This window comes from Rhinopithecus bieti, unplaced genomic scaffold, assembly GCF_001698545.2.
Source record: "Rhinopithecus bieti isolate Rb0 unplaced genomic scaffold, ASM169854v2 scaffold_5191, whole genome shotgun sequence".
Lineage (NCBI taxonomy): Eukaryota > Metazoa > Chordata > Mammalia > Primates > Cercopithecidae > Rhinopithecus > Rhinopithecus bieti.
The window spans coordinates 351,490-366,855 of NW_016804727.1; the positions used below are offsets into that span (position 1 = coordinate 351,490).

At 32.3% G+C, this 15,366-nt stretch overlaps 1 protein-coding gene across 2 annotated transcripts in view; it reads right to left on the bottom strand.

Moving 5' to 3' along the window:
- VPS50 (VPS50 subunit of EARP/GARPII complex) overlaps positions 1-15,366 on the bottom strand; it is a 123,478-nt gene that overhangs the window by 42,452 nt on the left and 65,660 nt on the right. For both annotated transcript variants that reach the window (XM_017870297.1, XM_017870298.1), the window contains exons 17-19: positions 9,875-9,965; positions 7,400-7,576; positions 333-451 (exon numbers count right to left, since the gene is read on the bottom strand). In XM_017870297.1, coding sequence (XP_017725786.1) covers positions 333-451; positions 7,400-7,576; positions 9,875-9,965 — 387 coding nt within the window. The remainder of the gene's footprint in view (positions 1-332; positions 452-7,399; positions 7,577-9,874; positions 9,966-15,366) is intronic.

Here is a 15,366-nt window from a genome sequence, read left to right on the forward strand (position 1 = left end):
TTAAGAATTTTTAAATGGCTAATCAATTTCTTTTGACACATTAACAATCCAGTTCATAGTTAAATGAACTGATTTGTGAGATACTGGCAAAGGTTTCGCTAGGCAGAACTTTTCATATAACTATTTTATTTTCATTAAATCCAGTTATGAAATGTTAGGAGGAAAACACATTTTAAGCCTTCCAGGAATCATTTAAAACATACTAACTTCTGTCAGGTGACATAATTAAGTACCAAAAAAAAAAATTTTGTTTCTTCTTAACCTTAAAAGAAATCCTATACTTAAGAGCACAAGATAAAATGCTAAATACCACACAATTTAAGAACAATCACCTTTTCACAGGAACATCTCCTGTCTGCTCATCCACATAGTCTCGTTTGAGTTCCTCAGGAACATCACTGTCACTGTCATACTCTTGATAGGCACTCTTTTCTTGTTCATCAGATTCATACTGAAGAAAACACAGGATATTAAAAAATGAGTATAAAGGGCCTCTCTTCGTGGGGTGTCTCAACACAGTGAAAGTACTCAATTTTATAAGAAACAGCTAAATACAAGAAAATCCGTAGTTTAGCTTTAATGTTGTCACCAAGAATCTGATTATTCTTCCATTGTCTTCATCATTCTACCTTAATCAGCACAAAAGAAAAATATTACACCTATAAAAGCTTGAAAATGCGCAACAAAATAAAATCACCATAAACCAAAACCTAACAAACATTCCACTAGGCCTAAAAAGAGAAGAGTACACATAAGCACTTTTTTTTTTTTTTTTTACTTAAAGTCTCTCAGAAGTTTCACCATACTTATTTCCAATTTGCTAATAAAATTCATTAAAAAGAGGTTCCGTATCCAATTCTGGCACTCTGGAAGTATTACTTCAGCTTAATAAATATGCACAACACACATGCTGATGTTTTAATTCACTATAAGACTTAATTTCAAGGGCAGCTTAGAAAATTAAGCTTAGAACACAGTGACCTGCTGAGAATGAGGACAAAAATGGTGGATGTACTCTTGAGAGGAAGAATGTCTTCCTAACATTTTCATCATCTTTATGGCACCATGGCCCAATGCCAGCACGGGAAAGGACAGTGGAATTCATGCACAGTAAAGGAAGCAGTGACAGCACTTTCATCATTATCATCATCATCATCATCTATTAATGTTATAGATTAATATGATTAAATAATGGCTAATATTAGTATGATTAAATAATAGCTAACAATGAGTTTTTAACCAAGTATTATGCTAAGTTCTTTCATGAATTATCTCATTTAATTGTACAGACACTTCTATGAGAAAGTTTTATCTCCACATGACAGTTGAGAAAACCAGTATGATAACAACATGGAAATAATTTAGTGCCCTAATTCAACAACTATTTTTTGAGAGTCTGTTAATAAAAAGCACTATGAAAGGTCATATTTAGATGTGGACCCTGATTCTCAAGGACATAAGTTGCACCTGGGAAGATTAGATCACACATTAATAACTGCAAACAAGCCTTACAGGTACTCCTTTATATTTATACACAATGTGATCCTGATGCTATGGAGAAAGGTATTCTACACAAACTAGGATGTCCTGATTACAACAACAGAGTTTTGTGACCACATCGTATCATAGATACCCATTATTTGAGGATTCAGTGTTCGCAAATTTGCCTGCTCACTGAAATTTATTTGTAACCCTAAAGTCAACACTTCCGATATTTCTGGAGTCATTCATAAATGTGCAGAACAGTGAAAAGTTTGAGCCATCCAACATGCATGTTCCCAGCTGAATACAAAGCATGCTCTGTCTTCTTGCTTAGGCTCTCATACTATAAACAAATTTCCTTTTCATGACCTATTTAGTGCCAAGTGCTTTGTATTTTGTGCTTTTGTTGGTGATTTAACTGTTTAGAATGCCACCACAAGTGTAGCCCTGAAGTGCTGTCTAGTGTTTCCAAGTACAAGAAGGCTGTGATGTGCCTTAGAAACAAAATATGTGTGTCTGATAAGCTTCATTTAGGCAAGAGTTATGGCGTTGTTGACTATGAATTCAGATTATGTACTGATGGGCTGATAAATATGTTGTAACCAGAGGCTTATAGGAACCTAATCTTATATTTGCTCTGGGAGTAATGGTTGAGTATTTGCTAAATCAGTATTCACAGCAACTTTATAGAACACACTGCTGCAAATAATGGGAATCAAATGCTATGTAAGTTTTAGTTAGTGAATCACTTTTATAGAGAGATATATTATTCCAAAATAATTGGAATGACTTTAAATTCCTCTCAGTTTAGTCAATTTCACAGAGGCAAAATGTCACAAAGAATCACTGAATCATAATTTTAAATATGGCTTACTATGAAACAATTTAAACTTCATGAATTTCATCTTCACCAAATGAAAATAAATCCTAAAACTAACATAAAATATAAAGACAAATCCTTCAACATATTTTGTCACATCTGAATGGTTTTCACTTTAGCTTCATCAATCAAAATAAAATCATATTGGGTCATTATGGGAATTATGAAGATCAGAAGAAACCATCAAATAACTTATGAAGTCAAGTAAAATACTATGAAAATACCATGCAGGTAGCTGTGAAGCAAGCATTCCTCTCACTGTAAATATGGAGAAACTGAGGGTCACAAAGTTAAAATAATTTGCCAACGACCACACAGCTGATAAATAATAAAGATGGTATTCATTATTTGCCTTCAAATCCTTTACACTAATTCATACTACATCTAGTTGATATTGATTTTGAGGTCCTAAAAGTGTTGTTAAAATATTGTACTTCTAAATCTCAAAAAAAAATCCCTGCCAGGCAATTAAGCAAGACATTACCACTTTCTCTTAGATAAAGGGACATAGAACAAAAGGAATCTGTGACCCATAAAGAGAAAAGGGTAGATGATATCCATTCCCTCACTCATCTCACAATATATCACATCATATTCACATAATATATCACATAAATATTCAGTGAAGAAATTACACTACTATTTGATTAGCAACCTGATAAGAACATCATGTAATAAGAACATAAAGCAAACAAAAGGGAAAATTTACTATTCAAGAGGACAAGGTCAACAAAGCATATTGTAAAGTCATTACCTATAAATGCAATATCATAGATACATTAAGTATATAGGTAGGCAGGGTGGTAGTAAATGGATACATAAATGGGTAATAAATGGATATCTTCTTTAATAATAATTCATAGCCAATGTAGTAAATTGCCTTGCTCATTGAGTAGAACAGTTTTAAACTAAAAAAATCTCACTTATGTTTCACATACACCACATACCCCATTAGAAGCTAAGACATCTTCTGTTTCTTCATCTTTGTGGTTGGCCTGAATTTCAAATGGATTCCCACCACTACAGTACTGCTCAAACAAGGTCACTGTTTTGAAGAAGTTGAGACTGGCTGCTTACTAGGTGAAACTGATGGGGAGCGAGACTGTTCCATGAATTTAAATTCCTAGATGTTAAAAAAGGAGCCAGATACCTTTTAGCAACAATAAAATTCTAATACATAAACTGAATCCCTCAATATAAATGTAGAGTTAGCAGAAAACAACATCTTGATCTTCAAGTTATTGACTTTTAAATCTTTCAAGTTATCTAAAAGTACACACTTAGAAATACATGTCTAAAGGTTTTCCTAAAGACGACTCAGTGAATGATATCACTTAAAACAGTATCATCTGCATCAAACTACTTTCGGCTTCCTTTAAGAAACTGCAGAGATTATTTTTTAAAATAGCTTAAGAAATCTGAATGATGTCTTCTTTTAACAGAACAGCAAAATCCTAATCAATAAAGTCATTTATGAAAACTCATTGTTAAAGTAGAACACTATGCTTTTCATATGTTGGCACCACTTAAGATATTCTATACAAATACATCAGAAACAAAGTATGAAGTGTATACGTGTTACATTGATGCCTACAAACTTTCATTTACTTTTCTCTATATACCAAGAAACAGACAACACGAACATATATGCCAAAGTCATAAGATGTGTCCTCTACTCCTAGCAAAGCTAAAGAGTTGTAAGACCTAGTCTAAATCATGCATTAACCACATGAGGAAACTGAGGCAGTTTGAAGGGATTCAGTGCAAAGTTCAACCTCACACAGCTAATTACAGGAAAAGCGGGAATAATCTCTAAAGTTCCTTTGAATTACAAAATCTTGATTTAATGATTTATCACAAAATTTAACAAATATTTCTTTTCTCTAAACAAAATAATCCCAATATTTAAATCCCAAATATAAATTTCAATGATATTCTTGAAAGGTATTCTTAAAATTCTTGAAAGGTACATTGACTTGTTGTATTAAATAATATATGTGTTTATTTTCCTTTTACATTTCAACTATACATTTAATCATATACATTAATAATGCCTAAGAATCATGCCATTATTTTATAATTCTAAACAAGGAGTGAATATACATCAACGAGACTAATTTTAGAAAATCCAATCCACAGGAATGCATGTCAGGTGAACACTAAGTTGTGAATAGTTTTCAAGGTAACTACTTTAAAGGAGATAATGTTCACCTAGATGGGAATGCTTCAACATGCCTTTTTTAAAAAACATGTCTTACAATTATACTAAGTGTGATAATGTCACAACACACACACACAGTCTGATGGTTAAAAGGAGTTCAAATAAAATTATTTAATAGATATTCTAAAATGGACGTTAAACTTAGAATTCTAAATAATGTTAAGGAATTACCTTAAATCTTTGAGAATTCGTAAATCCTATGTTAATTTAATGTTAATGGTTATGTTAATACTAATTAACATTAACATTAATTCTGCTGTCTTTAAAGCATTTAATAATCACTATGTTCCAGTGTTTTCAATATTTCTATAATAGAAAACAATATAATGAAACTGGATAAGAAGCTATTGTACAATATGAGCATAAAGACAATCAATCCCTATCAAAAAAAACTTCTAATTATGTATTCTGTACATTTATCCAGAGTAAGAAAATTGCTTTCTAGAAAGCTATTCCTTCCAAAGGCAAAACTAAAGACCCCGTACTTTCTGAACAAGAATCTAACTATACGCACTGCCTTTTGACACTTGGTATTTGCAGAACACAATCTTTCACACAGGAATATTTATCTACAATGTGTTTCAACCAAGGGAAAATCAAACGAATTAAATATTTTTTTGCAGACTGCTTATTCTGTAAGTATTTGAGGAACTGATTAACTAATACAAATTAGTTAAGAGTATTTTTTATAAGTGCCTCTTTTATATCTGAGGCATTTTTTCATTACAGGCAAATTTAAGAATTGCAGCACAAATTAAGAACCTACTAGTCCCTTTAAGAAATGAAAAAATTCTATAAATATAATTATTTGTATTATATTTGTATATGTATTAAACTATGCCAAAATATAGCTAATTAATTATTTGCAAAATTTAAATACCGCAGTCAGCCCTTTTCGGAATTCAAAACAAACAAAAAATATCACTTTAACTGTAACTCTTTTTAGGCAAAAGAGATTTCCTGAAGTATGTAAACTGAATTTTATAAAAGAAGACTGATTTTTCACAACCATAAAAGGGTCATTCCTGTAAAAGAGGCTGGCTACTAATGACNGGAGAAAGGTATTCTACACAAACTAGGATGTCCTGATTACAACAACAGAGTTTTGTGACCACATCGTATCATAGATACCCATTATTTGAGGATTCAGTGTTCGCAAATTTGCCTGCTCACTGAAATTTATTTGTAACCCTAAAGTCAACACTTCCGATATTTTTGGAGTCATTCATAAATGTGCAGAACAGTGAAAAGTTTGAGCCATCCAACATGCATGTTCCCAGCTGAATACAAAGCATGCTCTGTCTTCTTGCTTAGGCTCTCATACTATAAACAAATTTCCTTTTCATGACCTATTTAGTGCCAAGTGCTTTGTATTTTTGTGCTTTTTGTTGGTGATTTAACTGTTTAGAATGCCACCACAAGTGTAGCCCTGAAGTGCTGTCTAGTGTTTCCAAGTACAAGAAGGCTGTGATGTGCCTTAGAAACAAAATATGTGTGTCTGATAAGCTTCATTTAGGCAAGAGTTATGGCGTTGTTGACTATGAATTCAGATTATGTACTGATGGGCTGATAAATATGTTGTAACCAGAGGCTTATAGGAACCTAATCTTATATTTGCTCTGGGAGTAATGGTTGAGTATTTGCTAAATCAGTATTCACAGCAACTTTATAGAACACACTGCTGCAAATAATGGGAATCAAATGCTATGTAAGTTTTAGTTAGTGAATCACTTTTATAGAGAGATATATTATTCCAAAATAATTGGAATGACTTTAAATTCCTCTCAGTTTAGTCAATTTCACAGAGGCAAAATGTCACAAAGAATCACTGAATCATAATTTTAAATATGGCTTACTATGAAACAATTTAAACTTCATGAATTTCATCTTCACCAAATGAAAAATAAATCCTAAAACTAACATAAAATATAAAGACAAATCCTTCAACATATTTTTGTCACATCTGAATGGTTTTCACTTTAGCTTCATCAATCAAAAATAAAAATCATATTGGGTCATTATGGGAATTATGAAGATCAGAAGAAACCATCAAATAACTTATGAAGTCAAGTAAAATACTATGAAAATACCATGCAGGTAGCTGTGAAGCAAGCATTCCTCTCACTGTAAATATGGAGAAACTGAGGGTCACAAAGTTAAAATAATTTGCCAACGACCACACAGCTGATAAATAATAAAGATGGTATTCATTATTTGCCTTCAAATCCTTTACACTAATTCATACTACATCTAGTTGATATTGATTTTGAGGTCCTAAAAAGTGTTGTTAAAATATTGTACTTCTAAATCTCAAAAAAAAATCCCTGCCAGGCAATTAAGCAAGACATTACCACTTTCTCTTAGATAAAGGGACATAGAACAAAAGGAATCTGTGACCCATAAAGAGAAAAAGGGTAGATGATATCCATTCCCTCACTCATCTCACAATATATCACATCATATTCACATAATATATCACATAAATATTCAGTGAAGAAATTACACTACTATTTGATTAGCAACCTGATAAGAACATCATGTAATAAGAACATAAAGCAAACAAAAAGGGAAAATTTACTATTCAAGAGGACAAGGTCAACAAAGCATATTGTAAAGTCATTACCTATAAATGCAATATCATAGATACATTAAGTATATAGGTAGGCAGGGTGGTAGTAAATGGATACATAAATGGGTAATAAATGGATATCTTCTTTAATAATAATTCATAGCCAATGTAGTAAATTGCCTTGCTCATTGAGTAGAACAGTTTTAAACTAAAAAAATCTCACTTATGTTTCACATACACCACATACCCCATTAGAAGCTAAGACATCTTCTGTTTCTTCATCTTTGTGGTTGGCCTGAATTTCAAATGGATTCCCACCACTACAGTACTGCTCAAACAAGGTCACTGTTTTTGAAGAAGTTGAGACTGGCTGCTTACTAGGTGAAACTGATGGGGAGCGAGACTGTTCCATGAATTTAAATTCCTAGATGTTAAAAAAGGAGCCAGATACCTTTTAGCAACAATAAAATTCTAATACATAAACTGAATCCCTCAATATAAATGTAGAGTTAGCAGAAAAACAACATCTTGATCTTCAAGTTATTGACTTTTAAATCTTTCAAGTTATCTAAAAGTACACACTTAGAAATACATGTCTAAAGGTTTTCCTAAAGACGACTCAGTGAATGATATCACTTAAAACAGTATCATCTGCATCAAACTACTTTCGGCTTCCTTTAAGAAACTGCAGAGATTATTTTTTAAAATAGCTTAAGAAATCTGAATGATGTCTTCTTTTAACAGAACAGCAAAAATCCTCATCAATAAAGTCATTTATGAAAACTCATTGTTAAAGTAGAACACTATGCTTTTTCATATGTTGGCACCACTTAAGATATTCTATACAAATACATCAGAAACAAAGTATGAAGTGTATACGTGTTACATTGATGCCTACAAACTTTCATTTACTTTTCTCTATATACCAAGAAACAGACAACACGAACATATATGCCAAAGTCATAAGATGTGTCCTCTACTCCTAGCAAAGCTAAAGAGTTGTAAGACCTAGTCTAAATCATGCATTAACCACATGAGGAAACTGAGGCAGTTTGAAGGGATTCAGTGCAAAGTTCAACCTCACACAGCTAATTACAGGAAAAGCGGGAATAATCTCTAAAGTTCCTTTGAATTACAAAAATCTTGATTTAATGATTTATCACAAAATTTAACAAATATTTCTTTTCTCTAAACAAAATAATCCCAATATTTAAATCCCAAATATAAATTTCAATGATATTCTTGAAAGGTATTCTTAAAATTCTTGAAAGGTACATTGACTTGTTGTATTAAATAATATATGTGTTTATTTTCCTTTTACATTTCAACTATACATTTAATCATATACATTAATAATGCCTAAGAATCATGCCATTATTTTTATAATTCTAAACAAGGAGTGAATATACATCAACGAGACTAATTTTTAGAAAATCCAATCCACAGGAATGCATGTCAGGTGAACACTAAGTTGTGAATAGTTTTCAAGGTAACTACTTTAAAGGAGATAATGTTCACCTAGATGGGAATGCTTCAACATGCCTTTTTTAAAAAACATGTCTTACAATTATACTAAGTGTGATAATGTCACAACACACACACACAGTCTGATGGTTAAAAAGGAGTTCAAATAAAATTATTTAATAGATATTCTAAAATGGACGTTAAACTTAGAATTCTAAATAATGTTAAGGAATTACCTTAAATCTTTGAGAATTCGTAAATCCTATGTTAATTTAATGTTAATGGTTATGTTAATACTAATTAACATTAACATTAATTCTGCTGTCTTTAAAGCATTTAATAATCACTATGTTCCAGTGTTTTCAATATTTCTATAATAGAAAAACAATATAATGAAACTGGATAAGAAGCTATTGTACAATATGAGCATAAAGACAATCAATCCCTATCAAAAAAAACTTCTAATTATGTATTCTGTACATTTATCCAGAGTAAGAAAATTGCTTTCTAGAAAGCTATTCCTTCCAAAGGCAAAAACTAAAGACCCCGTACTTTCTGAACAAGAATCTAACTATACGCACTGCCTTTTGACACTTGGTATTTGCAGAACACAATCTTTCACACAGGAATATTTATCTACAATGTGTTTCAACCAAGGGAAAAATCAAACGAATTAAATATTTTTTTGCAGACTGCTTATTCTGTAAGTATTTGAGGAACTGATTAACTAATACAAATTAGTTAAGAGTATTTTTTATAAGTGCCTCTTTTATATCTGAGGCATTTTTTCATTACAGGCAAATTTAAGAATTGCAGCACAAATTAAGAACCTACTAGTCCCTTTAAGAAATGAAAAAATTCTATAAATATAATTATTTGTATTATATTTGTATATGTATTAAACTATGCCAAAATATAGCTAATTAATTATTTGCAAAATTTAAATACCGCAGTCAGCCCTTTTCGGAATTCAAAACAAACAAAAAATATCACTTTAACTGTAACTCTTTTTAGGCAAAAGAGATTTCCTGAAGTATGTAAACTGAATTTTATAAAAGAAGACTGATTTTTCACAACCATAAAAGGGTCATTCCTGTAAAAGAGGCTGGCTACTAATGACTTTCAAGGAAGGAAGATAAGAAACTGCTCCTTAATTTATTTTATAAATGTTTTCATATATTTGCGGACTTTTTTTGCAAAGGAAAAGGTAAAAAAGATGACTAAATGACAGATTTCTTTGTTCTTAAGAAACACTTACATGAAGTTGCAAGATGCTGAAATTTGACTTAACAGGACAAAGTTCCCAAGTCTCATTCTCTAAGAACATTCTCAGTTCATCAAGCCGTGTTCTTAAAAAAAGAAAATGAACACTCCAAAAAGTGAGAAAAGTACACTGCACACAAGAATTGAGGAAATAATGTACAATACAAATAATTATAGGATTAATGTCATGATCATAATCAACTTTGAGAACCCACTGGGATTAATACAGTAGACAGAAATGTTTACTTTTGTTAGTTAGTATCTTATCATCCTTGACAGAAAAACTATCTCAAATGCTACTAAACTAAATATTTTTACTATATTGCAAAAGTAATGCATAGGAAATGACAATTTTATTAGGGGACTAAATTAAAAGCTTGTCTCCAACTCACATAAATATCCTTAGCTGATCATATATCGATGCTAAAACATAAAGAAAAATTTACAGATTATATGAGATCATAAATACTAACACGTTGCATTAAACAGCACAGATCTGAGCCATACCTAGTAAAGCCACAATAGCAAGATAATTATCACTTTCTGAAAACATTTAGCTCAGTGCCTGTCTCTACAAAGCATTTACAAATTACGTGAGCAGGTAAGACACATATATATTTGACATTCCACTAATCACTTATGCCATACTGATCTCTTCTTTCTTTAATGCTATTGTTCTTACTGTCTATCCTGAGTAATCAGCACATGATATAGGCAGCCCCAGAAAAACAAACTTTATTTTCAGTTGAAAAAAGGGCCAGTGCCTGCCCTGTTCTTCCTCTTTCTACCACAAGTTGTTAGTATCACGCTAAAAATGAAATCTAGATTTTTTTAAATCCACAGATTCAAAATAAAGAGACAATAAATACATGAATCTGTAAAAATCAGGAATTGCTCCAAATACTAGAGTTAACAGACAAGGACTTTAAAACAATTATTATAAGTTAAATAAAATAGAAAAAAATGTATAAAATTGATAGAAAAGAGAATTTCAAATAACTGCAATAAGAAAAACAAAGAATCAAATAGACATTCAGGAACTGAAAAATACACTTCCAATTAAAAACTGGATAAGTAAAACAGCAGTCTAGGGGTGGCTGAAGACGGCATTCATGAACTCAAAGATCAATAGAAAATATCTAAACTGAAGCAAAAATTTGAAAAAAAAAAAGGAAGAAACAAAAGATCATAAGAGATATGTGAGATAGTCAAAACATTTATTATGCAGGCAATTGGATGGAAAGGACAGAGAATAAACAAAAGCAATATTTGAAGACATAATGGCCAAGAATTCCCAAAGGTGATTGTGCTCATAGCTCATACCACATACAAAAATTACCTCAAGTGGATCACAGTCCTAAGGTAAGAACTAAACGTACAAAACTTGACAACTCAACGATAAAAAACAACCCAATTCAAAATGGATGGAAGCTTTGAACAAACATTTCTGTAAAGAAGATATACAAAAGGCCAATGAGCACCTTAAAAGCTGCTAAACATCATTAGTTACCAGGGAAATGCAAACCCAAAACATAATAAGATACCACTTCATGCCTACTAGGACAGCCATAATCAGAGACAGAAAACAACCGGTGGTGACAAGGTTTTGGAGACATTGGAACCCTCATACAGAATTAGTAGGAACGTAAAATGTATCATGACTTTGGAAAAAAGTGTGATTCAGTTCCTCAAAATGTTAAACAGAGAGAGTTACCACAGGACCCAGTAATTCTACTCTATATTAGTTTCCTGTGGCTGCTGTAACAAATTACCACAAACTAGGTGACTTAAACAAGCAGAAATTTATTCTCTCACAGTTCTAGAGGCCAGAGCCTGAAAATCAGTATCAGTGGGTTGAAATCAAGGTGTTAGCAGAGCTCCACTCTCTGGAGGCCCTAGGGGATAATCTGCTTCCTGTCTCTTCCAGACAGGTTTGTGGTATTTATTACACAGTAATTTAAAACTAATACAATGATAAAAGGTACAACCCAGATTGAAGAAGCACATTCAACCCTAGGCATAAAAAGTGTATGCAAAATAACATATGAAGTAAAAGTATAAGACAAAACACCAAAAAGGTAACAGAAGGTAAATGCAGTTACAAAGTTGGTTCCTGCATTATTCTGGAAGTATACCACCTAAGGTAGACTACAGTAGAACATAAGTGCATATTGAAATGTTGGTGGTAACCATTACAAGAATGTATTTTTTTTTTTCCGAGACAGAGTCTCACTCTGTCGCCCAGGCTGGAGTGCAGTGGTGTGATCTTGGCTCACTGCAACCTCTGCCGCACAGATTCACATGATTCTCCTGCCTCGGCCTCCGGAGTAGCTGGGATTACAGGCACCTGCCACCATGCCCAGCTAATTTTTTTGTATTTCTAGTACAGACCGAGTTTCACCATCTTGGCCAGGCTGGTCTTGAACTCTTGACCTCGTGATCCATTCGCCTTGGCCTTCCAAAGTGCTGGGATTACAGGCGTGAGCCACTGCGCCCGGCCCCTAATGTTCTTTCAAAATCTTGTCTGACAATTGTTATGCTTTCATATAACTTTTTCCATTTACATTTAATGTATTTATTGACATAATTATTAATAGGTTTAAACCCATCATATTGCTGTTTGATATATAAAAATGTTAAATATTTTAAAGAAATTTTCTCTTTCTGCATTTTTTGGATCGATCATATATATTTTACTTTTATACTATATATATTTTTCTCAACTAGTAAAACAACATCAACAACAACAAAACGAGACCAAACTTGATAAGCTGTTAACAAAGGGCACACTTTAAATATGAGAACATAATTAGAAAGAAAGTTAAAATTACACAAAACACAATTTCTCAAAATCATGAACTGGCACAGAATTTTTATCAAAATTATTTTCTCCATCTATTAAAATAATAACTATGATATTTTCCTGTATTCTGTCAATTGGTAAATTAAATTTCTTAATTTATTTAATGTTTAGCCAACTCACGCTCTCCTATAATAAATCCTACCTGTTCACAGCATATTAACCTTTTTAGGTATCACTGAATTAAATTTGTCAATATTTTGTTTAGGATGTTGCATCTATGTTCTTATGAGATACTAGTCTGTCATTTTCCTTTTATAATGTCCTCTTGTTATGCTTTGGTATAAATGCTATGCTGGCCTCATAAAATAAGTTATAAAACATTCCCTCTTTCTCTATTTTATGAAAGAGTTGTGTTGGTATTGTTTTCTCCTTTAAGGTTTGGTAGAATTTACCAGAGACATCAGCAGGCCTGGAGATTTCTTTATGGAAATGTTTTGAAGCCCAGATATAATTTCTTCAAAAGACATGGGACTATTCATATTTTCTATATTTTGTTTTGTGAGCTTGTTAAGTTGGCTTTATAAGGAATTTGTTTATTTCATCTACTTTGTTGTATATTCTTCTAAAAAGATAGGTGACTTCTCTCTTCTAACACCAGTCAATGCAACTTTAGGATCCTTGAAAACATTTTATAAGCTTTGATTACTAGAGTAATTACAAAATAAAATGTACTTATTAAACAGAATATTTTGACAACTATACATTGCTCTATAATTTTTATGTCATTAATGTTTAAATTAGCATATTTATGCTTTTAGAAATTCTCCAACATCTGACAGAACAGTGTTCTTTGGGTGTATATAAACTTAGTATCTGAATATTTAAAAAAATGGGGGGAAATAAAACTTATACTTTTGAGAAGTAGAAGCAATAATAGAGGCTGTGTTCCCTCATGTGTTCATACAGTTTTATCCTAGAAAAAGGTAGTGGAATGCAAACTTTTATACGACTACCACAACTAACATTAATACATTTCATAAGTAGATGCTCCACCAAAAGAAACTGCTCCTATTTTGTCTTTTATTATCCCTGTAACTTCAAACCAATAGCTTAAATGGACTCAAAGTCAGAATAAGTTGGTTCAAGAATTTCTTCATCCTCAAGAGCTCTATTTGGCAGGAGAGGACCATGAAACAAACTGTATGCACATTTAAACACTTCTATTAGCAAAATAAGAAAACACTTCATCTATATTTCACCATGTTCCATACAGTTTTTCAGTATTTATTTAGTATGATTGGCAAAGGGAATATTAAATTGGGATTTTGCAGATTTAGATTCATCACTGGCTAATGTAATGACTTTAGTCAATTCAATGTATGGACACTAGTAACATTTCTAAAGTTCCTGTCAAGTTTACCTTGTTTTGTAAAGAAATAAATGTACCTTAGAACACGCTGATGGTTTGCACCAACTTTACGAAATGACTTCCATCGTAATTTTCCCGATGCAACTGTCAGAGCAAAAATGACTACAGACCGGATAGAAACTAGACTACCTTAAACTTCTGTTTAAATACTAGGGAAAAAGAAGAATACTAAGTAATAATTAAATCTTTGCTGTTTAACCTGCCCCAATTTTTACAATATACAATACTGCAAGAAAACAGGTCAAGATGTCTAGGCAACACTTATGGAGACCTTTTAATCTGGCCACTTCATTTTACAATTCATAGAATCACAGGCCAGAGAGGTTAAATGATTTGCCAATATCAGACAGTTGGTAAGCAGCAAAAAATGGGACAAGAACCCAAGTCTACTATTACTCAACCCAGCTTTACTTCTAATAGTATAGCACAGCCACATCAATGAGAAATAAGTCTCACAAATGTTTCTAAGAGAAGTTCTTTAAAATGTTGAGTGTTTGGGGAAGATTTAAGTGATTCATTTCTGTATTCTCTAATTTCATTAATATGAACTCTGAGGAATTTCCATCATGGTCAAAATGACCCTAGCTAGTTGCTACAGATGACAGACACCTTTTGATAATAAGTAAAACAGAATGCAGAATGGAAGCCACTAAATAAATCAGTGTTTTTATATTGTACACACATCCTAGATGCTAGGAACACCAAAAGTGATCCCAGTTGTCATGTTGGATATGAAGCAATCTCTGGGAAGAGAGACATTTGGTGTGCCTTCATACTGCAAGGAAAGTGAGGCTTCTGGCTCCTCTGTGCTTCCATTTTATTTCCCTATCCATGATTAACAGGCCCCTCCCCCTTCTATACAGGAATGTTTATAGCGCCAGCCTTTTCATTTAGTCAGGGCTTAAGTTTTAGCAGACAAGGAAGTCATAAATAAAGGCAGTGTTAGGGTTTCCTGTTGGTCCCTTCCCACTGTTTCCCTGAGGTTTATTCAATTAAGTTTTTAAAAATGTTTAAACACTCTCAGTTGTGAAACTCACAGGCTTTGCTTTGGTATAGTTCAACTTAAATCTTTTTCAAACAATTTACTTGTTTACAATTAACACGGACAACTTGTATTCAAATATATTTAATAATTAATCAGTGGTTGGGTGTTCAGTCATCTCTCTTTTGACACGGCATATATCACTGTGAGCAGGTGTTGACTATGAACAAGGAGCAAAAGCAGAATTTCAAATCATGACTCTCTCCGGCACCA